Source organism: Amblyomma mixtum, chromosome 2 (assembly GCF_055824585.1).
Source record: "Amblyomma mixtum isolate Tamu chromosome 2, ASM5582458v1, whole genome shotgun sequence".
NCBI lineage: Eukaryota > Metazoa > Arthropoda > Arachnida > Ixodida > Ixodidae > Amblyomma > Amblyomma mixtum.
In genome coordinates this window covers 212,798,209-212,823,134 of record NC_143013.1, presented here as the reverse complement: position 1 = coordinate 212,823,134, position 24,926 = coordinate 212,798,209, and the positions used below count along the sequence as shown (strand labels likewise).

The window sequence follows — 24,926 nt, the reverse complement described above, 5'->3', positions numbered from 1 at the left end:
ATGTATCACTGAGCACACGCAGGTGCCTCGTCATCGGCATCAGGTCTAACTACGCCCTCCCCTCTCCTCCAAGGCATACGGTTGCGCCGATAAACAATCCCTTTTTCTGCCAATGCCAGGGAGGGAGTGCTTACACACATGTCAGCCGCCTCTTGAATACGAAAGGCCTGGGAGCCGAGAAAAAAGAAAGAAAAATTATCGAAGTCTTTCGTATTCAAGAGGCGGGTGACATGTGTAAGCACTCCCTCCCTGGTGTTGGCAGAAAAAGAGATTGTTTATCGGCGCAACCGTATGCCTTGCAGGAGAGGGCAGGGCGTAGTTAGACCTGTTGCGGATGACGAGGCACCTGCGTGTGCTCAGTGATACATATTTATGTTGTACAAGTGTCCAGTAAAGATAGTTGAAGTCTAGCGGGTGTCCTGTGTGTGTGTGTGTCTTGGTGTTGTGTGTGTTTCTTACTGCTAAGAATATGATTCCTTCACTATCAGAGTTGGGCGTCTAGTTGCCATTAGAGATTTGTAGCAGTTACATGCACTGGAGGGGTTTCTTTCCCTGTGTGCTTTCAAAAGCGCATGTATTTTCGCACGATGCAGCCAAATTTTGTCGAGCCACAGCGGCGAAAGTAATCATGTTTTGTACATTCCAGAAACTGATATGGCTACTACGAACAACTGGCTAAAAGTCTCTAACTGCAACCAGTTGCAAACCTGTGTTAGTTAAAAAGTTAATTATCAGAAATCAGTTAACCAGCTTACTAAATACACCTCACCGGCTTTCTGGTGTCTGCTAACACTGGTAATATTATGCAGCAAAAGCCATATTTTTGAAAACTACTTATTCTTCCCTGAAACACCTGGTGCATATAAATACTGCTCACTTTCCTGTACAACACAGAAACGAAATAATTTCTTCTGTAACATGAAAGTTCCATGAGCCACATAACAAACCTGTGGAAAAAAACTGCATGCATACACACACATCTCTCCAAAACATCTAAAAAATCCCACACAGTGAAACAATGCTTACACGGTCTTAAGACCAACATTAAAGGCTGCAAACACTAGCGAATTAAAAGTCAAACAAATGCCAAACATATGCTAAATGTCCCCATGGATGTAGATATTAAGCTATGAGCTGATTTTAATAAAAATGCATCAGCACAGAAATGCTTAAGAGACTTTGTTGGTGCACTATCCTGACACTTGTCCTCAATATCAGGCAGCCTGCTTGTTGTTCATCATCATCATCAGCCTGACTATGCCCACTGCAGGGCAAAGGCCTCTCCCATGCCTCTCCAATTAACCCTGTCGTTACTTGTCTGCATCACCAGTGGAAGAGGTAGCGTCCTAGTGATGAGACGTGTGCACAAACAGGTAGCCTTCTCCATGGCAGAATGCAGCAGCAAGAGAACTGCACAAGAAAACATTCAAAGTATACAGTTATAGTAACTTCTAATAGAATCAAACACGGAGCAGCAACAATCAGTTAAATGTGCACTAAAATGCAGCACTCCGAGTGAGTTTGATAAGGCTGCTGAGTAATAGCATAAGCAGCAGTCACAAGACTAGAACTAAATGTAATGCGTCCTTGAACAAGAAAAAGCTATAACATGCTGTTGTGTTCAATTCTGCCCCCACATTCGAAGACTGAATGATATTCACAGGAACTGACATTAACGTGTTACACCTAATTAGGCAGGCTCGAGACAAGGCGGTAGGTGACTATAGGTTCTAGGAACAGTAGGGGAGAGTTATTAGTAGAGTTCGCAGATAGAAATAGTTTACGGATTATGAATACCTTCTTCCGCAAACGAGCAAACAGGAAGTGGACGTGGAAGAGCCCCAATGGTGAGACTAAACATGAAATAGACTTCATACTGTGTGCACACCCTGGCATCGTAGAGGATGTGGAGGTCCTCGGTAAGGTCCGTTGTAGCGACCACAGAATGGTAAGGTCTCGTGTTAGCTTAGATTTGAAGAGGGAACGGAGGAAACTGGTGAAGCGAAAGGCTATTAACGAGTTAGCATTAAGAGGGAAGGTAGAGGAATTCAGACTGTCGCTGCAAAACAGATTTTCCGCTTTAACTGAAGAAGACGACCGCAGTGTTGAAACAATGAATGATAATCTTAGTTATCGTTACAGAGTGCGCCGCAGAAGTAGGTGGTAGGATGGTTCGACAGGATACCAGCAAGCTATCTCAGGAGACTAAAGATCTGATTAAGAAACGCCAAAGCATGAGGACTTCTAACTCCACAGACAGGATAGAACTAGCAGATCTATCGAAGTTAATAAATAAGCGCAAGGTAGCCGACATAAGAAAGTTTAACGTGGAGAAAATCGAGCATGCTCTAAGGAACGGAGGTAGCCTAAAATCAGTGAGGAGAAAACTGGGCATAGGTAAAAACCAGATGTATGCGCTAAAAGACAAACAGGGCAATGTCATCAGCAATATGGATAAGATAGTTGAATTAGCCGAAGAATTCTACACAAATCTATGCAGTAGCGAATGTAATCATCAAGTTACTGAGGGAGGCAGTCGAGCACAGCAATGGGACATCCTGCCAGTAACGAAGGAGGAAGTAAAGAAAGCCTTAGGAGCAATGCAAAGAGGGAAAGCAGCTGGTGAGGATCAGGTAACAGCAGATTTGTTGAAGTATGGAGGAGAGATTGTGCTACAAAAACTAGCCACCCTGTATACGCAGTGCCTTGTGACCTCGAGAGTACCAGAAGCTTGGAAGAACGCTAACATTATCTTAATTCATAAGAAAGGAGACGTCAAGGACTTGAAGAATTACAGACCAATCAGCTTATTGTCCGTTGCCTACAAGGTATTTACTAAGGTAATCGCTAATAGAGTCAGGAAAACCTTGGACTTTAGTCAACCAAATGATCAGGCAGGCTTTCGTAAAGGATACTCGACAATAGACCACATTCACACTACCAATCAGGTGATAGAAAAATGCGCGGAATATAACCAACCCCTATATATAGCCTTCATTGATTACGAGAAAGCATTTGACTCAGTGGAAACCTCAGCTGTCATGCAGGCATTGCGGAATCAGGGTGTGGAAGAGTGTTATGTGAAAATATTGGAAGATATTTATAACGATTGCACAGCTACTATAGTTCTCCATAAAGTCAGCAATAAAATTCCAATACGGAAAGGTGTCAGGCAGGGAGACATGATCTCGCCAATGCTCTTCAATGCCTGCTTACAGGAGGTATTCTGGGGACTGGAATGGGAACAGTTAGGGATAAGAGTTAATGGAGAATACCTGAGTAATTTGCGATTCGCTGATGACATTGCCTTGCTAAGCCACTCAGGACAAGAACTGCAAAGCATGATCAACCAGTTAGACAGGCAGAGCAGAACGGTGGGGCTAAGAATTAACATGCAGAAAACCAAAGTAATGTTCAACAGCCTAGCAAGGGAACAGCAGTTCGCAATTGGTAGCGAGGTGCTGGAAGTAGTAAGAGAATATGTCTACTTAGGGCAGGTAGTGACCGCAGATCCGGATCATGAGAGGGAAATAACTAGAAGAATAAGAATGGGGTGGAGCGCATATAGCAGATTCTCTCAGATCATGATTGGTAGCTTACCAATATCCCTGAAGAGAAACGTATACAACAGCTGTATCCTACCGGTACTCACCTATGGGGCAGAAACGTGAAGGCTAACAAAGAGGGTTCAGCTTAAGTTAAGAACAACGCAGCGAGCTATGGAAAGGAAAATGATAGGTGTAACGTTAAGAGATCGGAAGAGGGCGGAGTGGGTGAGGGAACAAACGCGGGTTAATGACATCTTAGTTGAAATCAAGAAGAAGAAATGGGCTTGGGCAGGGCATGTAATGCGAAGGCAAGATAACCGCTGGTCCTTAAGGGTAACGGAGTGGATTCCAAGAGAAAGCAACTGCAGCAGGGGACGGCAGAGAGTTAGGTGGTCGGATGAGATTAAGAAGTTTGCGGGGATAGTGGCGGCAAGTGACTAAGGACAGGGTTAATTGGAGAGACATGGGAGAGGGGTTTGCCCTGCAGTGGGTGTAGTCAGGCTGATGATGATGATGACCAAATTAGGCTACCACGAAGAGATATTTAGCCATTCCAGTCATATGAAGATAACATGCAGGCCATAAAATATAAAAATTATTTTGTGTTTCTGATTTGTCTGCACAAAAATTCAGGCAGCTTTTGTTTTCAAAAGTGATGGCACAAAGACATTGCAATATAATGCACATGTTGCTGTAGATAATGTATCATTTGGAGCTATACCAGGTGTTAGGGGAAAATGTATGAACAAAGAGTACAAAGGTGAGCAAGTTCGTCAGGGCAAGAGTGACACACTCTAAAGCAAATGAATCAAAATATTAAGGCACACACTGCGTCAGATACAATACTTGTAAGTAAAGCTGCATAGAACTACAAGCGATAAAAGCCTCAGAAACGTGCCCCTAAGGGAGCAGCTGGACTGGTAGTTTATTTGTCCCGCAGCACATCCCTCTAGTGCTGAGGCCTGCTCATATCTGTTTAAGTTAAGAATAAAAGGGAAACAAGCAAACAAGTGTTCCAAAGAAGATAAAAATGTGCACTTAGGTTGTTCTTTAGGAAATTACCTGTCACTAATTGCAGCAATAAATACCTCGAGAAAGAAAATAAGTTATTTACACAGCTTATTACAAACCTTGATGGCACGGGAGAAAGGCAACATCAAATGCATCGGTTCAAGTAAAGCCAGGGGTCTTGTTAAAGGGGCCCTGCAACATAATCTGAGTGCATTGTTTTGCTTCCTCCTTGTAATTGTTGAGTTATGGAGACGCTATTACCACCAGTCATAACACGCATATTTCTGTATTTAATATTTTAATTTGCTCGAGAATCAAAATCATGGCACTGACGGTGTCGTCACCCAGCGGTGGTCTTTGCGCGGATATGACTTGAGCTGGCGAGCGATTGTGATTGGATGAACAACTAATAACAAGCTAATTGTGTTCGTTAGCAAAAATATCTTATGTTTTGTTGTGTCCTTTTATATTAAATTGAAAAAAAAAACTGGCATCGTTTCTTACGCAAAACCATTTCAAAGCTTGTTAGAAAAAAAGCCCCAGCAGAGGCGCTGGCTATTACATTTGCTTCAAAGAACTTCGTGACCTCCTGAGTGTATTGTTACCCTCCACATATATGTTGAACTTGCTTCCGATGCATTCTGCTCATCTTTCCCGCCTTCTTACCTACGAGCGCGCTTATCTTTAGCAGGCGACGCCGCTGTGTGGTCCTCTGAATTCGAGCTGCATCGCGATTTGCCATGAGCCGGAGGCATTGCGCAGTCCCAGGCTGTTCGAATAAAGACGGCTCTCAAGGAGTGAGTTTCCACCAATTTCCCGCTCAAAATGAGCGTAAAAGAATGTGGATGGAAGCGCTCGGAATCCAGAGCAAACCGAAAAGGCGCGTATGCTCGGCGCATTTCGCTCCAAACGCCTTCGAAGGATCGCCGGAAGCTCTCGCACACGCCGGTTACAAGTTACGGCGCCTGCGATGTGAAGCGGTACCGATAAGCAACACGCTTGCATCCACAGTGCCTGCAATGTCAAGCACTCCAGGAAGAGCATCAGCGGATGAGGCAAGTATCGTGTAGTGTGGTTTACTTTATTTTGCGAAACATTATCATAGCAATGAACTATGAAATTCCCCCCACTTCAACGCGCGTATCACTTTACTGAGGCTGGGTTGTTTTTACTGCTGTGGTTTTAAGATGGTCAGTGAGTGAGCACTCAGTGCTCTTGCTCTGCTGCGTACTATAAACTGCACTAGCATTTTGGCCGTATGTGGTGTAGTACTATGTCAGTGGAAGTAAAAAAAAGCAGGCTGTAAAAATTAATCAGGAGCCCTCCACTAAGGTATCTTCAGTAACTTGCATGTCGCCGCAGTCGTTAAATTTTGCTGTAAAGAAGTGCTTTCACATCTGTACGGTATCCAAGTTATTCTTTACATTGTGTGCTTGCTGGTGTCAAGGACGACGAGTGCGGAGGAGTCGGCTGGGAGCGCTGCCATTTGGACCATGCATATTTTCGACTTATTTCATAAAAAAAAAGAGGATAAAAGAGAGTGCAGTTAAGTGTGGTTTACACATGACATTATCTCAGCTTTGAAGCCTCCCTTTCACCTCTCATGGAGAAGACGGTCAGTGCTGTAAGCATGCTGGCATAGGCTAGCTACTACTGCTCTCGAATTGTGTGGTGTAGATAACCGGTGATTCATGTTGCTAGTTTTCAGTTAATATTAAGCTCATCCCATTATATTCCAGGGGTACGTAGCTGAATTTGAAGTGGACTTTACTGCCTCAGCACCACAAGTTCCATCACCTACCACAAGCTCACACGTGAGATTTGTAACTTTATGTGCAGAGGGCTGTATGCAAAAAAATAGTGTTAAAAAGAATTTTTTTTTTTATAGATTCCTCTGGCGGAGACTACATTTGTGCACGGCATTGCAGCGAATGTGCAAATTGGTGCCGAGTCACCAGTTAAGCTCGGCACGTCAGGCCCTCCAAAGCAACCTGGAGAAAATGTACGTGAACACATTTGCTGAGAAATCAGGTGTTATGTTGATGCAGAAGTTTATCATTTCCACTCCACTATTTCATTGCAGACTTCAACAAGTTGGTCCACAACAGACCATGATTACTGCAGGCTGGCCAATGCCTCTACACAGACATGTGATACTCCTGTGGGCACAAAGTCTGTAGGTAAGTTTGCAGTGGCAAGAATTATTTTATCTCCCCTTGCAGCAATTCAGTTGTGGTGTATAAGTTGTGCATTCACTAGTGTCACATGCCATCAGTGCAGTGTGCGTGCTGTATAATCTAGTCATTGAAGTCATTGTTGACCTTGACAGATTCTTTGAATTCTCACTTCTTAATTCATAATTATGCTTCAGCATGCCTAGCACCATTCCAAATGTCTTGCTTTATTCCCAGGTGTACAAGCCAGCTTCAGTGTGAAGGTTATGAGGAGCGTATCGACACAAACAGAGCCTCAAACAAGCAGCGCAGGTCAATCACCTCTAGATTTGATGGACACGTCTTTGCAGTTTGTTGAAGATCGTTCAGCTGCAAGGTGTTCAACGCCAGTGGAGAATTTCAATGAATCACTGCATTCACTGGTAGAGCCCTCCCCCATCAAATGCCCTGCTGATGACACTTATGAGCCATTGAGCGATGAGTCATCTTTGTAAGTGTCTTCTTCATTTCCACACTTTCTGCCTGAACACTTCACTCCTCCATTGATATTTTTAGCATTTTAAACAGTGTCCTCTAAGCAGTAAAAGCTCATTAATTCGAATTTTGTGAGAATGCCAATGAATTTCGAATGAACCAAAGTTCAAACTAACAAAAATGAGCAGAAAATGTGGTATACTGCAATTGGTAAACACTCAGGTAGTGAAATTAGCCATTGTATTGTTATGAAAATACTGTGATTGCCTTTTTGTTTGCTTTCCCTCCACGCAATAGTTGAAGCCTGTTTTTGTGGGTGGCATTCAGCATGTTCAAACTCGTGCAGACAGTGTCGGTGTTCTGAAGGGCATGCGACCTACTCTGAGCTTAGTCAAAAGTTTGGAAAATGGAGCAGCGTGCGACCATTCTATGATTGCCATTTTTACACCGAAATGGTTGTGCAGCCAGCTGTGACTTGCAAATTCACATTTGTACAACCCACAGGTTGCATGACCGTTTCAGTCAAAAAGCAACAATCAGTATGATGGTTACATGTTGCCAGATTTTCCAGCTGTCCTGCTCCTTGTCTCAAACTTCTAAATCATTGAGCATGCTTTTTGTCAACTTGATTCGATACTTGACTGCCGTCAATGTCAGGCTCAATTTCAGTCCTCTCATGAAGTGTTTGGCGTGGTAATTACTGCAGCCAAATGTTCTAAATTGCTGTCCTGTGACACAGTGCTTACGTTTAACTTGGGGCTACAGCTGCAACCAATCACGTGGAATGGGACACAGAAAGCACTGCAAATGGGGGCAAAAAAAATGCAATGCAAATGTTTTGCACATGCCGCGCTTTAAATGTGTAACCGCAGTTTTGGAGTGCTGGAGAGGTTGCGAAGCGATTGATCAGCCTCATTCATTGTATCTCTACACTGGTCATGTTATCAACCGCTCAGCAACAAAAGCTAACAGAGCAAGCTACTGATTCGGTCAAGAGCAGTGACTACAAGCAAAACTCTGGTACAAATCTCGGAGGTCGTAGCTTACATCACTATGCCACTTTTATGCTGTTGAGCACCCCTCTCGTTCACCCCAACATTGGTTCCCCAGCACTTTTCAGCCTTGCATGAGTATTTTATCCTCTCCACATATCCATAGAGCCTGCGCACCCTGGGGAGCATACATGTGGCTGTGGTGCTGCTAGGCAGTGTGCCCAGGCTATCCAGGTGCGGTGGCGCATAGTTCCGATCAGTGCAGAGCCGATTTGCATTCGAAATAATGGGCTATGTATGTACATAGTTGCAAATGGAGTATGGACAAACTTCGCACAGTTCAAATGACTTAGAAATTTAAATGAATGAATTTTGAAGTAACAGGCTTTTACTGTGTTGTGTTCTAGTTGTAGTTGACCTTTTTTGTGGATGTATTACAAGAGATGTTACTTATGTTTCCTCAGGGGATGCCAGTCTGCCAGCACACCCGTACACTCCCAGCGCAAATTCATTGTGTTTGAGGAAAATTTGTTGGAATTGTTTCAAGCCTGTAGGCAGTGCCAAGCAACCTGCAAAATTTCCACTAGAGTATCTGGGTCAGCACTCTTCGCGAGTACGGTCTGCGCTCAACACCACGTGTCATCTTGGGCCAGCCAGCCAACGTTTGGTAGAAAGGCAGGGGGAAACGTTCTGCTCTCTGCTGCCATATGCTTTTCTGGGGCTGGCCACGAAAAGGTGCTGCGACTGCTGCGACAAGTGGGCATTTGTGTGCCGTCGGACCGGTGCTACTACCTGTACCAGTCATTCATCTTGCAGCCAGCTGTTAGACACGTACGTAATGAATTCTGTCTTAAAGAAGTAACTGCATAGTTGTGCAACTGTTGCGTGTGTGTTATAATATAGGTGCATTTTTCATGACATTTTTATTATGAGCATTCAGTGCGAACTGTGGTGTGCAAGTCAACAGGTAATGAGTAGGCCAGACCTGCAGGCCACATGCTGGGAAGCACAGGACAATTTATATGAAGTCTTCATGTGGAATATGAAGATGAAATCAAAATTTATTCAACTTCATTTGCAACACAGGTTTTTCCTTGTTCTGGAAGTAATGGATAGTGAAATAAGTAAAAAAATGTAAAGTGGAAACAAGGTATATTTCAACAGTTGCATATGAGGGATTTCTTTCTTCAGTTTTTCAAGCTTGTGCTGCATTCTTTCCCCTGCCAGGTGTGGGAAGCGGAGCAAGCCAGTGTGCTGCAGGAGCTCCAAGGTGAAGTTCACTTGGCTGGAGATGGGCGGTGTGATTCACCTGGCTTCTCAGCAAAGTACTTAACTTACAACTTTATGGACACATCTTCCTGCAAAGTTGTTCATTTTGTTCAAGTGCAGCTAGGAGAGGTGGGTGTCTTTTTTTCTGGCCTTTTTGAATTTGGCCAACTCGCATGGCATCCTGCTGTCACTTTTAGGTTAGCTGTACAATTCTGGGATGCATCACACTTTCAGAGCAGTGAAGTTCCATCAAGCAATTCAATGGAAAAATATGGTCTCATAAAAGGCTTGGAGGAACTGAAATCGCAGGATGTCCGGATTGCTTCACTCACAACTGACCGACATGTGGGTGTCAAGAAGTACATGCAAACGCGAGAGCCTGGCATTGACCACAGATTCGACACGTGGCATGTTGCAAAAGGTAAGTGATCACAGTAATGAATTGACAGCATTTTGTACCTATGAGAATTGTATTTGAAGAATGAGAATGTATATTTGAGAAAAAATCACAATTTTCAGAGTGCATGCTCTGGGAGCATATGTATAGGTGTATCCAGACGACAGACCACAGACGTGTTTTGGCCCAGAGATCACGTGCTACATGACATCTCATTTCTGGTATATGATGTCCACACCAGGTCTGCAGACCACATCGGGCAAAAAGTGCTGCAGCATTTTTACTGGCTGCTTTATTCATGAATGCAGCTCTGCGAGAGGCTGCACGCATGCTCAATCCACTCATAGCTGCCAAAGGAATGGTACAGGAGTTCCTTGCATTTTTCCAGAAGCAGGATTTGTGTGATCAATGACGCAACAAACTATGGGACAATAGTAATTAGGTGCAATGTTAGTATCTTGTTTGCTTGCATAGGTTCACGGCTGGTTTTCGCACAGACTAGTATCAACCAAGAGTCAGCATAATTGTAAAACTGATCAGGTGCGGCGTTCGCAACATACAGTGTGCTGGATGTGTCCACTGATCGCTCACGGCACTTGTTAGAAGCCAGCATTGCACTTAAGACTGAAATATCACCCAAACAGAACTGCATCCAACCGCTGTGAAATTCTCGGCCCCCCCCCCCCCTCCCCCCAAAAAAAAGGAGTGCATGCAGGCATGTCATGGAATCGTGGTTGCCTCCAGTCTGGCTTATGTACCATTTTGACTCACTGTACAGATGCTGTTGCAGACTGGCCCATGCGCAGTCGATCCCGCTTGACCGGTCTGTGGTCCATTGTCTGGATACATGTTATGGCTGCTGTACCTCTGCTTATCTTGTTTTCCATTTAGGCATGGCTGCATTTTTACTTGTTGCAAGAGCTAAAACAGAGTTTAATCAGATATACTGAGTAAACGTAGGGAAACATATTTATTTTCGCAAATGTATTACCACTTGGCACATAGTTTCTGCTGTCCTGATAATCATCCCGTGGAAAATGTTTTTCTAGAGTAGATACTTGGATGTGCTGGTGCATCTTAAACCTGAAATACAGTGGAGCCTTTTATATTAGTTGCAGTTATAACAAGCACTTGCTTATTACAAATGAGCTTTGCTCTGTGAATTCTTAATGTCCTTGTCTCTTAGCACTACGTAGTTCATGTTGTACATCATTTTCAGTAAGGGACACGTTTATGATGTGCATAGAAGTTCGTGAAAAAAAACCTGATTCCCTAACAATCTTAATTACAGCAATAAAGAAAAGGTTGACTGCAGCAAGCAAAAAAGCCGGATGTGGTGACCTTCGTCACTGGGTCCAGCCTGTAGTCAATCATCTGTACTGGTGCGCTGCTGTGAGTGCAGGGGATGGAGAACTACTGGTGGCCTTGTGGAAAAGTGAGTTTGCACAATCATTCCTTTATCATGAGGCAGTTGCAAGTGGCTGAACCACGTTCAGTGATGCTGATACACTTGTCATTAAGCATGTTCTCTATTGTTCAGTGATGAGCTATGCACTGCCAGCAGTTCAGAGAATCATGGCAGATTAGCAGTCACATGCTCATGTGCATGTGGGCTGCCTTAGCGAACTTCCGCTGTTCAGCGCTGGAAAAGAGAGAAAGAAAAATGGGATAAGAGTGTACATTTCATGCTTCCTGTGAAAGCTTTGATCCTCCTGCCACCTTTCAATATAGCCAAATTTCAACACTGACTCAGAGCTGGAATGGTGCAGTGTTAGAAAAACTTGCACTGAAATCATATCAGGTCACTTGTTTGCAAGTGTGACACGTAAACAGCTTATTTGTTTCATGCACACAGTGAGCACTGGCTAAGAAATGTCATATAGATGGAGGGAAAATAAAGGTGTTATTGGTACGATGCCTGCAGTAAAAAGGTGGAATTATTAGGATATAAAAGTGCAAGAGACAGTTTCTGGTTAGTGTTTTTGAGATACGAGTGTCATGCTTCTCCACACTCTGTGGTGACTTGGGTAGACTACTTCTGTTCTTGAATACTCTTTTAATGTCAAACAAGATCTGATTTTGTGCAGTGATCTCAACAGGAGGCAGAAATGTTTTTCGAACACTGACTTTTGCTGCCAGGACATATCAGTGTATGCTCATGAATGTATTTTTTAGGTATGCTGAACCATGTTGTGAACATCCACTCTGGCCACGGTGACCCGTACCCAAGGTGCCTGCATGGTAGCATACCAGATGGGAAGTGGCTCTCACCAGGTATGGTCCTGTTTTGTGCTTCTAGTTGCATCCATTCAGAATTGAAAACTTTTCAGGCACACCAGCTTTTGCAAGGCTCGTTGCTGTAGCATCAGAAAAGACACTTCTGAAAGACATACACAAGCTTTCGGCAAGTGGGCAGACATACAGCTTGGAATCATTCCACAGCCTGTTGATTAGGTTTGCCCCAAAGTCTGTGTCGTTTTCACCAGACATGATGCGTACACGGTACGTCACTTACTTACAGCTGGTTTGCTTACTTATATTGTGGAGTAACCCTAAGTATGTCTTTCTACCTGTACCCCTTCCTTTTTTTTTATGAATAGGACCCAGCTAGCCATTCTCCACCATAATGAGAACGCTGGTCGTGCACAGGCAGTGACCAGAGATGGAGAAAAAAAATGGAAGAGGAAGGTTTTGAAGGCAAAGAAAGGAGAAGAAGTTGTGTGCCCAGTCAAGACCGCAACAACTTATGGTACATACAGCAACTTCAGATGAACATTATGTAACACCGTTTTCTTTTGCAGGGTACATTCCACTACTGATGGGAAAAGTTGTGGACATTTGCAACTCTTCCCCTTCATTCAGGGAGGCACAGAGTGAGAGAAGTGTCAACAGCCGAAACGTCACCATGAGCCAGCTTCAGGAGCCTAGGCGCTCAAAGCAAGAGCTCATTGCCACGCGCCGATCGCGATTTGCCAAAAATGCAGCTGCAGATGGAGTGGGGCTTCATCCGTCAACAAGCAGGGCTGATTCATGCAGTTTCTAAGATGCAGCCTTTTTGGAGTTTGTGTTTCACCGTTTTCACATTGTGCAGTCAGACTTGTCAGGTCGGTAAGGAAGTATGGTGTCGAGCGGTGAGGAAGGTTTTCGCCCGTAGAGAAGAAAAAACGGTGAGAAGCCAGTGGTGGTTTGCGTGGCGGTGTTGTAGGCGTAGGTAATGAAGGGCAGGATCCTGTCCCGGTCGGAATGGTCGGAAGACACGTACATGGACAGCATAGCATATTGTCCAAGGTGCGGTTAAACCGTTCCGTCAGACCGTTAGTCTGCTGATGGTAGGCCGTGGCGGTATGGTGAGTGATCTTACATTGCTGGGAGAAGGGATTCCACAACCTCAAACAGAAAGATGTGCCCATGGTTGCTCAGCACTTCCCGGGGTGCTCCATGGCAAAGAATGAAGTGATGCAAGATGAAAGGTGCAACGTGTGGCGCCGTAGCAGCAGGAATGGCTGCTGTTTCGGCCTACTGTGTGAGGTGGTCGACGGCTACAATAACCCAGCGGTTGCCAGGAGCATTGTAAGGAAGGGGGCTGCAGAGGTCAATCCCAACACGGTCAAAAGGCCGGGAAGGGCAAGGGAGAGGCTGCATCAGGCTGACGAAGTGGTGAGGAGCGGGCTTGCGACATTGACAGTCAGGGCATGAGCAGACGTACTTACGAACATAGGTGGACATAACGCACCAATGATAGTGGAGACGGAGTTGTGTGCATGTGTTATAGGCACTGGCATGAGCAGACTGTGGGTCATTGTGAAAGAGGGTGCAGAATGTCGACCAAAAATGGGCAGGGATGACAAGCAACCACTTCGGGCCGGTAGTTACGGCGATACAGGAGACCATCGCGAATGGCGAAGTGAGCAGCCTGGCGGCGCAGGACATGAGGCACAGGTGCTGCCTAGGAATTGGGGAGAAAACGCATGAGAGATGATATCCAGGGGTCCTTTTGTTGCTTGCTGCCCATGGTATCTGTGAGAAACGACAGCGAAACGCAATTGACTTGCGAGTCGAAGGCAGCATCAGCGAGCGGGACAAAGCGTCGTGTTTTCGCATGGAAGGATAGATGACACAGATATCGTATTCTTGTAGGCATAGGGCCCAGCGAGCGCGGCGGCCTGCAGGGTCTTTCAAGGAGGCCAACTAACACAGGGAATAATGGTTCGTGACGATGTCGAAAGACTGCCATGCCGCCGCTGCCCATCTTCCTCTTTACAAAGACATTGAATTTTTGTCTTTGATCTGATCATAGGGGTGGCTTCACCTTTGTCTCTAGGTTAAGGGCTAGAACGTGCCCATAGTGTACTTGATCCAAAAATGTAACCAGCCTGTATATGTGCCCGAGTCTGGCACGGGCCCACTACTTCAGCTGGGCGCTCGGTACCTTTGACTCACTGATCTAGAATTATTGTTGTTGATGTGGGACTTAAAACCTCCCTCTTGAATTTTATATCCTGATTGATTTAATGATTTTTCCTTTTTTGTATTATTAATCTGATTCTGAGTGTCAGTTGGCACCACCTCGGGCTGGTCTGAGCCCATGCAGTACTTTGTTCTATCCGCTGCGATAATACCCACTGACTGGCTGGAGACTGAAAGCAGAATTTTTTTACTGAAAATCCACATCTCATAAACTTGTCTGGACGACTGTACGTCTATGCAAGTAATGCTACCAGTTTTTGTTGTCCTGTGCTTATACAGCATGTGAAGCGATATGCAAATTGTACGTTACAAATGTATGTTTATATGCAGTGCCTAGCATGAAGTGATCTGCCTTAGACAGACAGAGTATAGATCAGCCAGGACAGCAGCTTGGGCATGTTGGTTATTCATTTGTGACGGAACAGCACAAAACACCGGGACAAGAGACAAGCGCTGACTTACAACTGGTTTTTATTTCGAAGAAACACTGCTTCTTATACCTTCTTCTCCCCCTCAAAAAAAACAACAAATGCGTCACAACCATATCGTTCAAGCGTCGGGTTACCCCTCGCACCTTTTGGTTTCTGTTGCCAAGCAGATGAAAAAGCACCTGATGCAGGCTAGGCCCGAGCAGCAAGATGAGGCAAAGAAACAAAAAGAAAGGAGGCCGGTAGTAGCAATACCGTTTATTCACAACGTTTCCTATCGCCTGAAGAGCATAGGTCGAAAAGTTGGCATGAATGTAGTGATGACTGCTCCTAACAAACTCAAAAGTCTGTGCAGACGAGTCAATTCCGACCCGACCAAAAAGAAGCAGGGATGCACGATAAAGCATCGAACCCCCTTTGTGGAGTGCACCGAAGGCCTTGTTTATTCGTTGCCAGTGGCATGTGGTAAACAATACATATGGCAGACTGGTAGGTGCATGAACGAAAGGCTACTAGAACAGAAAACTAATTTCGAGCAAGCTTGCCGGAACCTGGGAATTCATTGCAGAGATTGCCCTTCAACAAGTTGTGCACCTGTTTTCCAGAAATGCAAAGCTTTGGCTAATCACAAAGACCAGTTAGTCAGGGAAATAATCGAGGCAGCTTCGATAGCGAGTCTGCACGACGATTGTGTCAGCACGCCGTCTGTTGCTCTGACTAAGAAAGAATTTGAAATGTTAAAAATGTGATTATAAATCTCTGTGATTATTTATCTTTTTTTTTTTTTGGACGCTTGAACGATATGGTTGTGACGCATTTGTTGTTTTTTTGAGGGGGAGAAGAAGGTATAAGAAGCAGTGTTTCTTCGAAATAAAAACCAGTTGTAAGTAGTCAGCGCTTGTCTCTTGTCTCGGTGTTTTGCGCTGTTCCGTCACAAAAGAGTATAGATGTGTTTCATTCAAGTGACTTTTTTCTGTCCTATTTCTGCAGGGTAAAAGCAGTTGCATTTTCTTCTAAACTGAAAATGGTTACTACATGGTTTCTTTGAATGGGGACAGAAGGCCATTGTTGTGGGGATGCCCTGAGCTATGTTGCTTGTCCTCAAGACAAAGCATCGCACAGACCAATCAAAAGGCCCATGTCTGTTAGAAAGGGAATAGTGAGTGAAATATGAATTTTATGAGTTGAGGGTAGAGTAAAAAGACATTAGACTGTTTATTTCACCATGAATGCATACAGCAAACATGAGCAAACAACTTTTGGGCCCATAGCCAAAGCTAGTTTAGGCCCATATCGTACACATGCATATGTGTAGCAGTGATCAAGACAGTTGAAGAATCGTGCACTGGTTACAAATCAATCACAATGACAGGAATTATTCATCAATGCAGGAATAACACAATGTGACTACAAAAACAGTATATACAACGTTTTTATGGAAAACACAAAGTTATTGGCCGTCTGCACCTCTATTGGTAAAGTGCTCCCTATCTTTGTACTGTGATGCTGAATTTGCGTTGGCCATACGTGTTTTGGGTAACTGGTAAATTAAAGTTTATGTTAGTGGCATGTCTAGTGTTGCGTGTAGGAATCGCAAACATGGTAAATGGTAATGAGTGATTGTGACATACAGTCAAACCCACTTATAACAATATTGAAATGCCATAGAAATACCATTGTTATAACCGATAATTGTTGCTTGCTTTTGAGATGAGAGCGGCACGACGATTACTTTTTTTTTCACATTTTCATAAGTGCTTTATTGCATGCATACTGTCTGCAGCATCGAAACAGAACTACTGAAAAGTGCTAAGGGCCTCCCCGACAGTGTTGTTCTCCTGCTCTAAAGTGCCATCATCGAGATATATTTGCAGAGATCCTCTGTTAACGTAGATATGTCAGGAATGGAAAAGCATGTATTTAGTTTTTGCTTTGTTTAGTGTAAGTTTGTTTGCTCTTAACCAAGATGAAAGATGAAGTAGCGCTGTATTAGCAGCGTACATTACTTCCTAAAGTGACTGACCTGTAAACACTAGTGTAGTATCGTCCACATACATGATTGCTTTGGCAGAAATGCGAGCTGAAGGAAAATCGTTAACATGTAAAGAAAACAAAATGGGACCTAGAACGGATCCCTAACGCACACCTGTTATAACAGAAGATTATGAAGACAAAGTTATTGATTCTAACAAACTGCTATGGGTTGACTACGTAACTAGAAATTGTGAGTGCAAGCTCTGAATCCGTAATATTCTAATTTCTTAAGGAGTATGGAATGAATAACTGTGTTGAAAGCCTTCTTGAGGTCTAGAAATATTACAGCGGCTAATTCATTGTGGAATGCTTCGTTTATATGTTGAGATAACTAATACTGCTGATGATGTAGAGCGAGCTGAAGCTGTGCTGTGATTCATTTAAAATGTTCTTTGTGTTCGGGTACTCTTTTAATTGAATAGAAATTACCTGCTCAAACACAGTATTAATGGCACTCACTACAGGAATTGGCTGATAGCTGCCAGGGTCATTAACACTGCCACATTTATATAGAGGAGATACTTTTGCAATCTTTAGAATTTCGAGGCACGTACCACACTCTATATCACAATTGAATGTTGCTGAAAGCACAGGACAGAGTAGGTCAACATTATCTTATAAAGCCTTGACAGTGTCACTGTCAGCTTCCTTGTTAGCATTCATATCAGCTAATATACTTTGTGCTGTAATATATTCTATAGGTTTAAGACAAAATATGCTGCGTAATAATGGGTAATTAACATCACATGCCTCATGTGGCATACAGTGTGCTAGACCTGGTCGAACATTTGTAAAGTATGTATTGAAGAGATCAGTTTGTTCGGTGTCAGCTTGGTCCAGAGCAATAACTCTTTTCACAGGCGCACTAATGATATTGAAGCGAAAGCTTCACTAGGGGACCTTGGGCTTCAATCGCGGACCTTGTAAATTTGGCCTTCAGCTGAGTTAGAGGTGAGACCATGAAAAAGAGAAAGAAATTGAATCAATATCTATGACTGAGAGTCGAGCCCACGGCTGCGCGAACAGATCTCCTTTTGAGGACTGCTCAGCAAGACCACTAGGCTATCGCCGCAGCCAACACGCCTCGCGTTAAACTGCACCACCCTCTCGTGCTATGCATTGGAGAGCACCGTCTTCATCAACTTCAATCTGCTTCGTCCCGTGGCATTGGCTGCTCACCGTCGTCTTCTATGTGGCACAAATCCCTGCTTTCACTCCAATTCAAATGTAGTAAACATTCTCTATAGTTTTAATAATAGCCCACATACTTTTAGAATTACCCTGAGCTTTATGCATCAACAGTGCGTTGAACTCTTTTTTTCCTCTTCCGAATCATTGCGACGACAGTATTACGGGAGCTCTGAAACTGTTGTAAATAATGCACATTTTGTTTTTGTTTCTTCCACTTTCAATACCAAGCATCGTTTTCCTTAATGGCGCTTAGTATCGCCTTTGTCATCCATTGGGCATAGCGGCTGCTGACATCTTCGATGATTGTATGTAGTGCATTCAGAAATGACAGTGGAAAGGGTAGCCACAAATTTGTCAATTCGGTATTATTGTCTGCATTGAGTATACGAGAGAAATTTATTTTCTCGATTTTCTCATGAAGGAGCGAGTAATTTATTCGACCTTTGTGTGGATGTGATTCATTTATGGTTATGTTTCTATCTTTGGATACAAATGTGAAGACAGGACAGTGATCTGTAAGACTCGTAGTGTATTCACCTGCTTGCATATTATTATGATTGCATAGGATATGGTTGATGGTGGTGGCTAAGGTTTTTGTAATTCTCTTCGGCTCAGAGATTTTATTCTTATAATTATATAATTGGAATAACAAAGAGTAATCTGTATTTAGGTTTCCATGAGTGTCTATATTGAAGTCGCCAGTAATTATTACAGAATTATAGTTTCTGGTGTTCAAAGCGGAAAGAATGGTCTCCATAGTACTGTAAAACTGTTGTAAATTTGAACTGGGTGGTCGGTAGACAACATATATTTCTTTTTGTGTTGATTCTTCACTGTAAGATTTTGTCCCATTTTTTTGGCAAGGAAGTGAGAATGAGTAATTAGATTTATTTGGTCAAATGTTTTTAGGGGAATCCCCCAAGGTGGAGTAGATTTGTAATAAGGGAGTAATTACTCATTGGCATCCACCCGAGCGCAGCCGTACGGCTGCAAAGGAAAGCTATACAGCTTTCTCAGAAACTTCGTAGTTAAAGAAAAATTCGTCCCCGGACCAGGACGAATTTTTCTTTAACTACGAAGTTTCTGAGAAAGCTGTATGGCTTTCCTTTGCAGCCGTCCGGCTGCGCTCGGGTGGATGCCAATGAGTAATTACTCCCTTATTATGGATTTATTTGTGGCTGCTATTAGCAAATTTTGTTTTAAACCTGTTCTGTCGACGTGTACTTGTGGACTGGCTATTATATCAATGATATGTCCATGTTGTGACTGTGTCCTTATGCGATGCCAATAAACTGCCATGCCTCATCCAGAACACTGGCTCCTGCTGTTAGGTGTCCATTTAGTCAATGAGTTTCTCTCAGCTCTCCTTACTTGGGCCACTCTGGCCTGACAGTACAGCCATGAGCATAATCCCATGATGTGTGAAAAGCAAGATTTTGCACAAAAGCCAAATGTTTTGTAATTTCACCACGAAAGCTCAAAGCTGGAAAAAGATAGCTCAATTAATGGACTGCTCATCTTTGTTTCCTTTCATGTTGGAGCTCCCTATACTTATATTATGTTCTGCCTATGCCTGGCATACTGATTACTTCTTGTCTTCTTGTTACCATGTGCTGTAATCCAGATGACCGTTTTGCACAGTGACTAAAGCAGGACCACTGCTTACTGTGCATTTATTGCAACTCTGTGTGTATTTCCAGATTCAGTATCTACATAGTAAAACACGTTGCGGGGCTAGTCGGTTATGTATTTTATTTCGTTCAAATTTAAGCAGCGCTAACTTTTAGAACGAACACACAGAGGACATGACAGGACAGCGCCCGTCCTGTCATGTCCTCTGTGTGTTTGTCCTAAAAGTTAGCGCTGCTTAAATTTGAACGAAAGAAGATCAGCATCTACAGTTCCGGATATTTAAATCCGATATATGTTTCAGAGGGAAACATCTTCCGAATTGTCCAGACAGCACATGAAGGGATCACTTTTCGTTGGCCAATCCCTAGACGCCCCCATATCCATCTTGTAAATTGGCGGTAGGCCACATAACGATATCGCCTGGAACAAAAAATGGGCCTCATAGTGATCTCTGGATTTCCTCAATTCCAATGCATAGAGTTTCAATCAAAACAGCCAGCATGCAATCTATTGACAAGTATGCCACCGTAAGTTCTCTCTGAATTCTGGAGAACCTGTAAATATTGGAATGTTCTAGGGTATGAAATTCATCATTCACTATTGATGTTGCTCTTTGCACATACATAAAAAACTGCATTAGTGGAAGCAATAAAGCTGTTGCACGATGCACTCATTGTTGACCTAGGAAGTTGCAGAAGCTGCCAAAACTCTAACTGAACAACCTGATGCGCGCTCCAACTAGCTGGCGAAGAGACAATGATGTTGGTCCTAGCAACAACTAGGTATTGGAAAGGTACATAGAAAAGCATGTCTGCTTCTGGTGCGCACCATGAGACTCGTTTTTAGCGAATGTGATAACGGCATACTTTCAACGTTACGAGGCCTGATTACGAACTAGGAAATTCGAATTATGCTGAACGCAACTCGCGAACCGCCGCTAATGTCGATAGGACAGATAACGCGGCGCGGAAGATACTTACTTGTGGATTTCCATATCTGGTTCTTGTTCCCTTTCAATGAGGTCAGCGTAAGCAACACGCAATACCTCAGCGTCCAAGCAGAGGATAAAAAAATAATCATCTTCACAGATGCAGTCATCCGTCCGGGCTACGCACTGCATGAGGTCCCTACAGCAGAGCCGCTCCGCCACCGTTGGCATAGGCCGACAGTGTCCGCACCGACACCTGTATGCAACAAACGTAATATAGGCACAATGATTCTATCGGAACATTTCTGAGTGCGAGAACTGGCATGTCCAGCAAGACATGCAGTACTGTTTCAAGAGCTACTTCCATCCGTCCATACTACGGTCCGATGTGGAATTGATAGAATAAAGCTATTACATATTCACCAAGCGTTCGTTTCGTTGCAAAGGAAGAATGCAAAAGCAGCAGATCGCTTCTCTTTTACCAGTGAGCATCGTCGGCTTGCGAAGGATCCCCGGGCGGCGGCGGTGGCGGCGGCGTGGTCGGACAATCGCCGCTGTCGCTCGGAGGGCTCGAAGGTGGGCTAGAGCGGTCTGTGTTGTTTCTTGGCGTATCCTCGTAAGGAGTAAGGCGCAGACCTTCGCTCCGTCTCAGTATTTCGCGCTCCAACACTGTCAGATCGGGGAAGGCCATTCTTCAGCGATCCGCAACTTCTGTGTTGCAGCTGTTTGTTGACACGAGTCGAGCGCCCACGTGCTTGTAACCATAGAAACGACGCCGTCAGCGTCAGCGGAAACGTGTTACAGGGACCAGGAAACCATGAGAAGCTATCTTCCGGGACGTTGTGGTGACGTGCTCGTGCACGCTGTTTCGATTGGTCTCGCCGCTTGACGTCATTGGGTGAGTGAAACGGCAAAGAGAAGACCGGGAAAATTTGAGTCGAGGGCAGTTTTTTGTTTGCTTGTATTTTGAAAATTCATTCCTTAATAACTCCCGTTCTAGTGCACCGATTCCAGTAATTCTTTTTGATTTGGTATCTGCGTGTCATGAAGAAATCATCTAAAGCATATGAAAAAAGTGTTGCAGGGCCCCTTTAAGGTCACAGCAATATTTGTTGACTTAGGCTCAGCTAGTGTAATGCAATCAGTAACTGAACGTCGGCATGAATAAAAAAAACAATGCACCAATACTCAATTCCAAATGCATTTCAACTGTACAGTGCAGTCAGTTGTGACAAAGGGAGTGTGAAAGAAAACCTCAGCAATGCTCATGACATCGAATAAGCACCTTTCTTCTGTACAGCTAAAATATAAGCTTTGCAGGGTTTCATGTAATGCAAGGATAACCTGGTAAGGTATCAATTATTGATGCTAGCAACAAATATGCTTCTAAAGCAGAGTGCTCCACTTGAACGCCAATATTCAATTATGCATTGCCCGTTAGGCCATGCCTATCACATCACTGGTTCACTTCAAACATGCCATACCTTGTAAGAGGTAGGTACTGCTGAAGTAAACCTATAAAATTTATTTGCTGCTTTTAGACTGCTGTATAAAGGTCATGAAGCAGATAATTGTTTTAATTTGGTCTATACAGTGGTCAAGATTTCCAAGCATGAGAGGCATGAGGGAAAAAACTATAGAAAGCATTTCACACTATAACACAATGCACTTGACTAAGGGAGTGCTTTCATGACGCCCGCAATATCTTTTCCCTTTCTCTTGGTCCTCTTTTAAAAGAAAAAAAAAACGAAAGAGAGAGGGAGCCTGGACCAGAAGATTTTTGGCAGGCTAAAAAAGACAAGGAAAATATACCCACTTGTCTACCTATCCTTTTACAAGTGGCACATGCTTGATATCCAGTGTCAATGGCTGATAGGCTGAACCAGCAGGTCTTGATGTCATTTGCCTCTGGTTGAGGTAGCATTGGCTCGATGACAGATGAAAGCTGGTGCAAAAGTAGCGTGATGATACCGGTGGAGCAGCTGTACAGGGCTTGACTGCGGGTGCATTTGAAGAAAGGCTGCATTAGAGCCATGCTTTCATAAACATCACAGAAGCCACATCCCATTAAAACCTCTAGCTGTTCAGTCCAATGTGTTCATGAGTGGAGGCTAATTATTAATTACCTATGCCTCCAATAGTTAGCAAAAAAAATGGTTTACAAAGCTTGTCATACTTTTCTTAAAGCTATTATTCGCGAATCACGTTATACTTTTATCGCTTCAGACTGAAAATGGGGGAATGACATAAATGTAGTGAACGTAAAAAAATAAAATGACAACAAACCTTCCATTGTGCGATTACCTCAGCTGCACTGCAATGGAATGGTTCTGCTATTTTTAATCGTCGTTTCGTTGACCAGAACTATCAAGAAACACAGCACTTGATGTGACTGCGACGTAGAACGGGCAATGCTCCTTATCCAGTAAACACTCAGGCAGCAGAATCAAAAGACGCACGCCGCTACAAGCACTTTTCGTTCTTATGGTCTCCTTTTCACGCGCTGCTCCTGTTCAGTCGGAATAACGAATCAAGCAGCACCCCATAGTTCTCGGCGTGCAACCAAATTCTATCACATAACTCCTGCGCCGAGGAGCTGACGCAAACAGCGAGAGGCGGCGGGTTAAAAGTTGCATAGTTGGCAAGCGAGCGTGTCAGAACACCTTCTCTCTGCAAACGATCGCGTGGTGCCCGCATTTTGCACCTCACTGCGAACAAGACGTGAAGACCAACCCAAATGCATTCGCAGCCCTCAATCATACCCCCGACACATCGCTGAAGTCATTTTCCAGTTCTGTACTTACATTTGTCAACGTTCACGGCAAGCCGTTTCTTCTATCGGGCATCGGGCGCCGGCCGCTCTCGGCGTGGTTGCGTGCAGTACGTCAGAGCAGTTTTTGAGCACTGCGTGCGCGTAAGAACGTCTTCCGCAGCACTGGAGCCATCTGTCACCTTCCGAGTTCAGTCACACTACCACAACACTAACGAGGCCGCACATTTAACACAAACAAACTGAAGAAACGCACCCACATCACAACCGTCGCACCCCGCCAACAAAGAGTCGTTTCAGCGTCCTAAAAAAGATAGTGTAGCGCGCGGCCACCATGAGACTTGCAATCCGCCGCCAGCGAACGGAAAGGTGGCGCTAATGTCGCCTAACTTTACACGCGTTAAAAAAAGAATTGATAAAGCCCTTTTTGCCACAAACTTGTTGCATTAAACGACAAAATATTTTGTTTCAATTACAAAGTCAGCAAATTGGAATGATTGCGGTGAAAAAATGCGACTACTCACAAGCATCTGTTTCTGGCGGCGCTGCGAACGAAAGCTTGGAAAACCGGGCAGCATGCCGGGCAGCTACAGGCGACGCATCTGGGGCCAGGAAAGCCGCAGCCGCTGCACGGCTGCACTGTCTGCCTAGTTCTAAGGCTATAACTCAGCTCCCCGTAACTGCGTCGCAGAATAAGGAATGATGATGATGTTGCCGAACGCTACTGGTTTCGGTTTTTATTTTCGCATATTGTGTGGCTTAGCGTACTCTACACAGCTTGGCTCATGCGATTTAGTGTACGTGTGTGTACCTAGGGAACACGAGCGTTCGCACGCCGCTCTAGCGTGACGCGCGAAACTTTCAAGGCTGCGCTGCAGCATCGGCTCTGTTTTGTGTGTGTTTATATCACGTCATTGGACACCTTGCACGCTCTTTGCTCGAGCGAGCCCCGCCGACAGTCGCGCTACCGTAGTCTTTTTGTGTGCTTCCTTGATTGCTTTTTGCCTCTGCCTTATGCGGTCCTCGGCTCGGCCTCACGTCCGCTGATGGCAGTAAGAAAAGGCGAAGACTGAACGCATGCTTTCGCGCGTCTACTCCGTATGACTACGTTAAAACCCAACACTTTATTCCAGGAATCCTTAGTCATTGCATTACGGGAAGATAGAAAATACAGCTCTCACCACGTTTTCCCTCGCCACAGCTTCGTACCGTGTTTGCGTTGAAGGAGATGCAAGTGAAGATGCGGAAGAGGCACTGCGCCTGTGTTTTAGCGGTGCTCAAAGTGGGGGCTGCTCTCACCCTAGCTTTTTCCATACTGGAAGCTCCTCTGTGGCTCAGTACTACCGAAAAATGTAACAAGTCAAGAATGAGGGCTTATAGTGCTCCAATTGCCGTGCACCTTCCTCATGCAAAGCCCTTGTTACCGCAGTTGAGTACAGCGGGCCGCTGTTACCTGTTTTGTTTCTCTATACTTCTCTTTAGAGTATCGGCCGCCGAACATGAATAAAAATTAATATTGCCTTGCCTGAAATTTCGCATGTACAGTCGCTGAGGAACGAAGCAACTTGAGTTCTCGAAGCTGTAAGCCTGCACACGTTACACAGAATTTAC

The 24,926-nt window shown here is 44.2% G+C and overlaps 3 protein-coding genes across 7 annotated transcripts; 2 read left to right on the top strand and 1 right to left on the bottom strand.

Annotated features, from left to right (window-relative positions):
• Window positions 1-423: 423 nt before the first annotated feature.
• Window positions 424-23,642, bottom strand: LOC149362489 (P2X purinoceptor 7-like). Of its 5 annotated transcripts, XR_016289012.1 has the most exons (4): window positions 23,350-23,642; window positions 22,362-22,542; window positions 20,598-20,801; window positions 19,848-20,037 (listed from the first exon to the last, which is right to left on the bottom strand). XR_016289012.1 is itself a non-coding variant. In XM_089573071.1 (3 exons), the coding sequence occupies exons 1-3, from the start codon at window positions 21,234-21,236 to the stop codon at window positions 19,881-19,883; spliced, it is 570 nt and encodes a 189-aa protein (XP_089429197.1). In that variant the 5' UTR covers window positions 21,237-21,460; the 3' UTR covers window positions 19,848-19,880. The 5 variants fall into 5 exon arrangements, 2 of the variants coding, with proteins under 2 accessions (XP_089429197.1, XP_089429198.1); XR_016289013.1 differs by lacking the exons at window positions 19,848-20,037; window positions 20,598-20,801 and adding an exon at window positions 424-1,410 and having other exon boundaries at window positions 22,362-22,565; window positions 23,350-23,641; XR_016289011.1 differs by lacking the exons at window positions 19,848-20,037; window positions 20,598-20,801 and adding an exon at window positions 424-1,410 and having other exon boundaries at window positions 23,350-23,635.
• Window positions 5,271-11,579, top strand: LOC149362491 (uncharacterized). The gene is made up of 9 exons (XM_089573070.1): window positions 5,271-5,614; window positions 6,299-6,373; window positions 6,448-6,561; window positions 6,643-6,739; window positions 6,971-7,223; window positions 8,664-9,030; window positions 9,427-9,597; window positions 9,703-9,889; window positions 11,157-11,579. Exons 1-9 carry the CDS (start codon window positions 5,300-5,302, stop codon window positions 11,348-11,350), a joined length of 1,773 nt encoding a protein of 590 aa, XP_089429196.1. The 5' UTR covers window positions 5,271-5,299; the 3' UTR covers window positions 11,351-11,579.
• LOC149362490 (uncharacterized) lies at window positions 12,043-14,841 on the top strand. Its single transcript, XM_089568314.1, has 3 exons — window positions 12,043-12,139; window positions 12,196-12,367; window positions 12,466-14,841. Exons 1-3 carry the CDS (start codon window positions 12,043-12,045, stop codon window positions 12,635-12,637), a joined length of 441 nt encoding a protein of 146 aa, XP_089424440.1. The 3' UTR covers window positions 12,638-14,841.
• Window positions 23,643-24,926: the final 1,284 nt, after the last annotated feature.